We start from the raw sequence: 8,616 nt of genomic DNA, 5'->3' as shown, positions 1-8,616 counted from the left end.
ATGACATCTTACATGGTCGAGCGCCTAAAGTTAAGTTCAAGGTCAACAACCACACTTATCGTATGGCCTACTATCTTACTGACGGAATTTATCCAAACTGGTCAACATTTATCCAATCCATCCCACTTCCTCAAGGTCCTAAAGCCGAGAAATTTGCACAAAAGCAAGAATCCGCCAGAAAAGATGTCGAACGGGCTTTTGGAGTATTACAGTCGAGGTTTGCAATTGTTAAAAACCCAGCTCTACAATGGGACAAGGAAAAGATAGGTAAGATAATGAGAACTTGTGTCATATTGCACAATATGATAGTAGAGAACGAACGACACACGCTCAAATAAATATTTCTGAGTTCGAATCAGGAGAGTCAAGCAGAAGTTCAAAGGTGACAAGCAGAGAAAGTATTCAAGCTGGTGATATGTTAGGCATGCGCAGAGAAGTTCGAGATCAAGAGAAGCATGCTCGTTTGAAAGCTGATTTAATGGAAAATATTTGGCAACAGTTTGGTGATGAAGGTGAATAAGCTTTGTATATTTTTCAATTTCTCAATTTATGTAATCTACTCTTTTAATGTATTGAATAAATAGTTTTCACAAATTTAATAATATTTTTAATATTTTATTCATGTATTCTGAATAATTTGAATTTAAAAAAAAAAATTAAATATTATTATTTTAGTCTTATGAACTCTTTATTCAGGTTCACTAATGCAGAAAAAAAAAGACAAATACAGGTTCATAACTATTCATGGACCCACAAAAAAATATTAAAAAAATCATGTGAACCGCAAGGGGGGTTCACCAATGCTCATGCTCTAAGTATGTGTTATGGGATCAATGGATAATTGGAGATTACCAAAATCAAGCTTTGTGGTAGATTAGGATCTTTTGGTAATATCTATAATAAATAATTGTATTCGAGTTCTGTATCAATTTAAAAACTTGGACTAAAAAACAAAGACTTGGTCTTTTTAACTAATTAACCACACTCTCCGGATATCCTTAGATATTTTTTCTTGTTTCCCTTCAAAAAGTAAATAGAGAGAAGGACAAAAAATAGGAGAAAACAATTTAGTTAGGTTTGAAGTAATTAGCTAACTATCGCGTGAAAAGTTGTAGATTAACAAACGTTAATTATTCTTTATTCTCAAACATGAACTGATCAAAGGCGACCGAGTACAGCTGCACCTGCACGCGTTTGAACTTTATGAAAATTAAATGTTAGACCCAACCAAAGGGAAAACTGTTTAGAGGACCACAAAGTCATCTTCACTCTTGGAGTGTGCAGCTTTAGCTTTGACAAGAGGGCGTAGAGATTGCCATATCAAGCAAAAGCATCTCTCTCTCAAGATATCTTTTATGTGTATATTTGTCTATTTCTCTCTCTATTTCCTTTGGAGAGAGAGAAGATGGAGAGGTTGGTTGAGACATGAAAAAACTAAATATGGAGTGGCCGTGAGATGGGGACTCGAATCTTATCTCCGTCTTCTTTCCTTTTTCAATCATTTTGGTTCCCTCTTTCTTCTGCATATAATTACATGAGTTACTTTTGGGTTCACCCCATAGGATCAAACCTCTACCAATAGAATTTTATTATTTCAAATTCGTTATCTTTAAAAAAACAAAATATTGTCAAATTATATTATATTTTTAAAATAAAATAAAAGTAAAACAAAAATAGTAGTTACAGAAGAAAAAATTAAAAAAAATATTTTACGTCGTCAGCAAAACACTAAACCCTAATCCCTAAACCCTAAATCATAAACCCTAAACCCTTGGGTAAACTCTAAACCCCTGGGTAAACCCTAAACCCTTGGATAAATCATAAACTCTAAATAAAAACACTAAACCCTACAACTCAAAAACCCTAAATCCTAAACTCTAAATAAAAACATTAAACCCTAAACCCTTGAGTGTTTTAGTGTTTAGTGATTTTGATTTAGAGTTTGAGATTTATCCTAGAGTTTAGGGTTTACCCAAGAGTTTAGGGTTTAGAATTTAAGGTTTAGGGATTAGGATTTAGGGTTTAATGTTTTGCCGACGACGTTAAAAATATTTTTTTTTGTAATTAATACTATTTTTTATTTATTTCTTTTTATCTTTTAATTTTGAAAAAATAATATAATTTGACAATATTTTGTTTCTTTTTTTAAAAGATATCAAATATAAAATAACACAATCCTATTGGTTGGTGAAACTAGAGGTTCACACTATGGGGTGAACCCAAGAATAAGTCTAATTACATTATGAATGGTGACCAGGGAACGGCGAGTAATAATGCATTCCCTAACGTTCCTAAAAATATCACCATTCGCAAGGAATAAATTTTTCTTCTCATTCCCTACAATTCTTTTTTTGTAGAGAAATAAAGAACAAAAGTATTCTTTGTTAAATTTGAGAAAGAACAACCATTCCTTTTCATTCCTGCAATTTCATTCCTTTACGTTCATTTTCTATTTGTTCCAATTGTTTTCAGAATGGTCACCAGTCGAACCCGTCATAACTAGAAACCCTAATTCATTCATTTGAATTTAGTTTTTTTTTACTAAAAGAATTTAGTTTGAATTTACTTTTTTTCCATTTGGTATCTGGAGTTTTTCACAACCCGTTAATTTGAATAAAACTACGAGGCTCAATCACTTGTACATTTAATATAACTTCTTCAATTTGCCGTTATTACTACTAAAATGATTTGTTTAAGAGGATATTAAATATACATATCAAATGGAAAAGGTCATTTCTCTATGAAAATAAATGTAAAATGACCCAAATTAACTTCTTCTTTTTTATTATCAAAATTAACTTTTGAGTAGTATGTATGTAGAAATTAAACAAACAAAAAGTGAAATAAAGAATGATTAATGTTCTTTAACTAGAAAAACAAAACTGATTTCATGTGAGAGTGTAGGGATTTGGTAGAACAGCGTCATTGATACCATGTAGTTTTGTATGTGTGCCCATATGTTTTTATCTCTTCTCCTTCATGCTTCCAAAGAGCCCACATGTCACCTTCCCCAGATATATATTTTCTAATATCTTTGTGTGTGTGTGTGCAAAATGATGATCAAGAAAATATATTAACTCTTACAAACGTAGAACTTCAGAAACAAGAACATGATCAGATCTATAAATGCGTGTGTATATGGGAAATATTAATGGTGAAGCAAGTAAATATAATAACTCTTCAGACACCAAGAACTTAAGAAATAAGAACAATGTCAAGCAGTGCTAATTAAGGAAGCACTAACGGAGAAGATTACACACAAAAACAGTAATCATGCACTAACGAATACACACTAATATAAATACACGAGTTTATATGTATATATAAATTCATAGACAAACATGCTAAAGTTAAAGTTTAAACACTGACACATGCTTAAGAAACACTCTAAACACTCAACTTATGTCGCAGTCATTGTAAAAAAGTTTTTTTCTTGAATTAATTTAACATTCATTCAAAAAAAAAAAAACACTGACACATGTGATGTTACTAAAGACCTGACTAATAAATAGCTTAGACAACTCAAGGATTTGCCAAGAGACTATGGATGTTAATAACGAAAAACGCAATTAACCAGAATGATAATCAACAACATCGTTATCAAACGAAGATGGGTACAAACTAAACAATAGTAGTGATCGAGAAACTCAAGAATCATGCATGGTTGCTCTTGTTCATGGAGGAGGAGGAAGAGTTGGATTCTGATGTTGATCAAGTGGTGATGAAGACGACATACCACGAGTGTGTTTGTTGTTATGTAACCAAACCTTAAGCACTTGTCTCGGAACTCCAGTCTCTTGGCAAAACCTCTGAATCACTTCATCATCTTGTCTCTGAATTCTCCAACCAATCCTCTCAGCTAAACCTAACATCCTCTCCTTCTGCTCCGCCGTGAACTTAGTCCTAAACCTCTTCCTCATCCCTCCTGCCTCCGCAGAAGAAGTCTCCATTCGATCTTCTGCTGGTGGAGGAAGAGCCAGCTGGACAGGAGAAGCTTGTGACGGTGATGGTCGGTAACTCATCGGAGCTGGAAGACGGTAGGCTCCCGGCGGCGTCGGCGGCGCGAGGTGGTGGAAGTAAGGTAATTCCTTGCGGTGGAAGTTACGGTGACAGCCACAAGCGGCGCATTTTAGGGCGTCGATGGTACCTTCGGTTCCAGCTGGCATAAACTCACGACAACCATCCACCGCATGTCCTCCTATGTTCACCGCTTGATTCTTGAGACACTCACGGAACCTGAACCTAGAACCGCCGTGAACCACCATCAAACCTCCACCGCCCGTTGAGTTTGTTCCGGCGGTGTTAGGACTTTCAGTAGAGGCCTTGAGGACGCGAGACGATGGAGGAAGAGGAGGAGAGTCGTAAACGGCGTTGTCTTCTTCTTCCTCGTGAAGATTCATTTCTTCTTCTTCCTCGTCGTTGCTGTTGTCTTCAAAGTTCATTGAGTCAAGTGGAGATTGTGAACTAGAGGTTATCTCTTTCTCTTTATCTCTTTCTCTTTTATCTCTTTATTTGGATTTAGCTTTTGAGAAAGGGTTTATGTTCAATATTTAAATATTTAAAGATGTTTTTGAAGATTTTTGTTGTTATTTCATACATGTTTAAAAAAAAAAAATGTTTTAATATATTTAAATAAGAGTTTAATTTTATCAAAATTATGTAGTAAATTATATTTCACTATTTTATTTATAATTACATAAATTAATTTTATATCTTATTTTAATGATATTTTCTAGAAAAGATAAAAGAAAAAATATATGCGTATTGAGTCAAAACTATCATGTCTTATAAAAATGAAAGATATATATTTTGCTATTGGAGATCGTAATCTAATAAATATGCCTCAACTACACTTTGTTAGACTTTCTTTTATCTTTACATTGTTTTACCTTTCTAGTTTTAAATATAACTTCAACGGTAAGTTAAAACAACGTAGCTTTGTTTTTGTCAACTAAGAGCATCATTATCCACGGTTTAAGAAACAATTTCTTAATTTTTTAGTTAACAATTAAAAAGCAGTTTTTTATATTTCCATAAAAACCCGGTCCTAAAAAACTATGGATAATGATGATCTCTGTCTTAAGAAACCATAGATAATGATGATCTAAGCGGTAGAACCAATATAATTAATTAGCTAGTATCACTATTTCAGTCAATTTGGTATTAGGATAGATTTTTGGGAAATAAGAAAGTGAATAAAATTTAAATAAACGCGATAATTATTTTTGTCCATATTCCAATGGTATAATACAAATGCATTAATATTTCTGCAATAAAGTGATGGGCAGTCTAATCACATCGAAATCAGTAATGCCCTTAATAATTTCAAGGTCTGAATTTTTGTTGGCGACTTTTCAAAAAAAATTACAATTCATTATAAATAAAACAAAATATTGTATTATTTTGCTGATTACAAAAAATCCAGGTTTCAAGTGCCGGAGAAACCGATTTATTAAACAATTATGCAGACTACGGAAGAAAAGCTTACAAGAGATCTTCAACATGGTGCAAGTAAATCTGATCAGGCGTGGATCTTCATAGGACGGCTCAGGTGATGCAGTTAGGCGTAGGTCTCAGAAGACATGTAGTATTGTCGGTTGTCGAATCGTCTATGTAATCTTTTTCATATCATAATTGTAATATCATAATAAATCAGCGTTAAAAAATAAAAATAAAACAAAGTTTAATACATCGAGTGTAGATAATTGGCGAAGGTTGAAAGAAAAAACGTAAGAGGTGGATCATTATTAACCGCCTGATTAATTAACACATGCTGACGTTAATCTGCGGCACCAGATTTTTCGTTTGTCTTTTTTTTTGTATCAAACGATATGAGCTCGTAATATGACCAAGTACTAATACTCATACAAGTTATCTCTAATGACTAGTCTCTTCATAAATTCAGGCGTGTCATTCGTGTTCCTATCAGAATAGTAGTATACGATTGAACCAGGATGTTTTGCATATATAGTAAATGCTAATGTTCTGTGATCAAAATAACTCATAGACGCGAGAGCTAAGTAAAATTCTGATGTTACGAACAAAAATGTACTCTCAAAGGAAGAAATAGGAAAATGGATACTTAAAAGACGTTTGAGATGACGTGCGCTTACCTGTACTTGTCAGCTGTCAGGAAACCGCTTTCCTGCGTGGAGACACACAGATGATTGGTCTCCGTTCATTATTCATGCACGAAATTATTTTTACATTTTTACAAACAAATACAAAAAAAATTCAGATTTATAACACGATAGATGGAATGACTTCCTCTCGAGAATATGTAAAACGTAATTTCGGAATGCTAATTTGAAAAGATAATTTAAGTAGATAGTATATGTATATATAAGTGGCACTAAAATTATAAAACTAAAAGAGACGGGAGCAGCTTTATACCAAAACAGAATTTTAGATAATATTTTCATACGCTCAGAGTTCTTAGTTTTTTTAGTTAAAAATTAAAAGATGGTTTTTTATATTCCGCTAAAAATTCCATCATAAAAACTTTTCATTAAATCATGTTCTTATCTCTTGAAAGCAAGCGTGATGATACAACTTTATGATGATTTACAATTCTGAATTGTCACAGCCCATATCCTCTATTACCTATCTAGCTGGAAATATATTTTGAAATGGGTATAATAACAGGACTAGTAATTCGTCGTTTATATACAATCAATTATATATCATACAAAAATATAAATTTTGAATTTTTACACTAAAAAACAGTTTCAAAAAAAAAAATTTTACACTAAAAAAGCCCTTTCTCAAAAAAAAAGTTTACACTAAAATAAAAAGGCAAAATGGCACCGGGATGGCTAAGTTACTAGGGCATCAGGGTAGTCTGAAAAAAAAAAGAAGTAAAACTCTGATACAAGTGGGACTTGTAGATTATCATGAGAATCCATTCGACCATAATAATTACTACATCAAAAGGACAATAATGTAACTCCTCTTCTTTAGTGCACATCCATCTTTTTTTCTTCTCACATCATTTTTCTTGAATAAAAAGGGAGTATGAAAATTAAGTAATATATATACAGTGGAAAATATTCTATTAATAAAAAATGTTTTCACCAACTACCTATAAAAAAGGCTTGGATAAAGAATTTTGGTAAAAAGAGTTTCATAAAATGGGTGTTTCAAAGAGAAAAAAAAGGCTTCGATAAAGAATTTTGGTTCTAAAAGAAATAATAGGTAACATGATTTTTTAATAAATCTAAACTATTAAAACTGTAGTACATTTGTACATTTAGCAATCCCTATTTTATTGTTTGAAAAGCATTTTAGGAAACTAACCTCATGTTCGTATGTTATTAACAGGAATGTCATTTCCTATGTAACATCACCATAGATCTTTTCACCCTCTTTATGTAAAAACCCTTTACTTATTAATTACATTCTTTGTCATTACTCATTAAATATAGCTTAATATAATCTGTTAATCATATTAATTGGTTACGTGGGCTGTTATGGATGATAATATCAATGGTTGTGTGTGAATGCAAAACATTATGGTGATCTATATATATATTTTTTTTTTGTAAACTTATGATCTATATATATTTCGAACATGCTTTTAATGTTTGTAATGGCTTGTATGTTTCCGTCACTACATGGTCGATGGTTTATAATTTAGATCAATATCATATGAAATATAATGATATCTTATGTGATATAAAAATCGATTAACAAATCAAAACTGACTGTTTGTTAACGTTTTTTTATTTTGTAATGTTGCTTTATATATGATATAAAGGTTACGTTGATATCAAATTCGGTTATTGTAAACGTGTTTTATATTATTATAAAATGGTATATGTCTTCATATTATTAAACGATCCATTTATTTTTAAAGACATCGTAATGCATGTAATATAACATAGTGCTCTTTGCAACGTTCAGTATGTTTAAAATTGACATAAAACGACCCAATATATTAATTTAAGAATAAAACTTAGGTTCACCTTTAAATTCACTCCACCATTTATGACCAATCAAAGTAACATATAAATTATTAATTAAAAAACATTAAATTAAATAAAATATAGCTACAAAAAATAAAAACGCTAATTTTAATGACGCTAACGCTTCCAGCGAAACCCTAAATCTTAAATTCTAAACCCTATACCCTAAATTTTAAACCCAAATCCAAACCCCTAAACCCAAATCTTATATCCCCCTAATCCTAGACCCTAAGCCCAAATTATATACCTTAAACACAAAAAAATAGACTGTAAGCCAAAATCCTATACCCTAAACCCAAGTCTTAGACACTAAACCCAAACCGTAAACCTTAACCCAAACCCTATAGCATCTAAGTTTGGGGTTTGGGTTTAGAGTTTACCGTTTGGGTTTTAGGTCTAGGATTTGGGTTTAGGGTATGGATTTTGGGTTTATGATTTACGGTTTGGGTTTAAGATTTACCGTTTGGACTTATGGTTAAAGTTTTGGGTTTAGGGTATATAATTTGGATTTAAGGTTTACGGTTTGGGTTTAGGGTCTAGGACTTAGGTTTAGGGTATAGAGTTTAGGTTTATAGTATAGTTTTTGGGTTTAGGGTATATAATTTGGGTTTAGGGTCTATGATTAGGGTTTAGGGTATAGGGTTTGGGTTTA

The 8,616-nt window shown here is 32.0% G+C and overlaps 1 protein-coding gene across 1 annotated transcript; it reads right to left on the bottom strand.

Moving 5' to 3' along the window:
* Positions 1-3,508: 3,508 nt before the first annotated feature.
* On the bottom strand, positions 3,509-4,509 carry LOC106315789 (zinc-finger homeodomain protein 1-like). The gene has a single exon (XM_013753611.1). The coding sequence runs from the start codon at positions 4,440-4,442 to the stop codon at positions 3,675-3,677; it is 768 nt and encodes a 255-aa protein (XP_013609065.1). The 5' UTR covers positions 4,443-4,509; the 3' UTR covers positions 3,509-3,674.
* Between the last annotated feature and the right edge of the window lie 4,107 nt (positions 4,510-8,616).

This window comes from Brassica oleracea, chromosome C9, assembly GCF_000695525.1.
Source record: "Brassica oleracea var. oleracea cultivar TO1000 chromosome C9, BOL, whole genome shotgun sequence".
NCBI lineage: Eukaryota > Viridiplantae > Streptophyta > Magnoliopsida > Brassicales > Brassicaceae > Brassica > Brassica oleracea.
The sequence above is the reverse complement of the archived record's forward strand: the minus strand, read 5'-3'. Positions and strand labels throughout refer to the sequence as shown.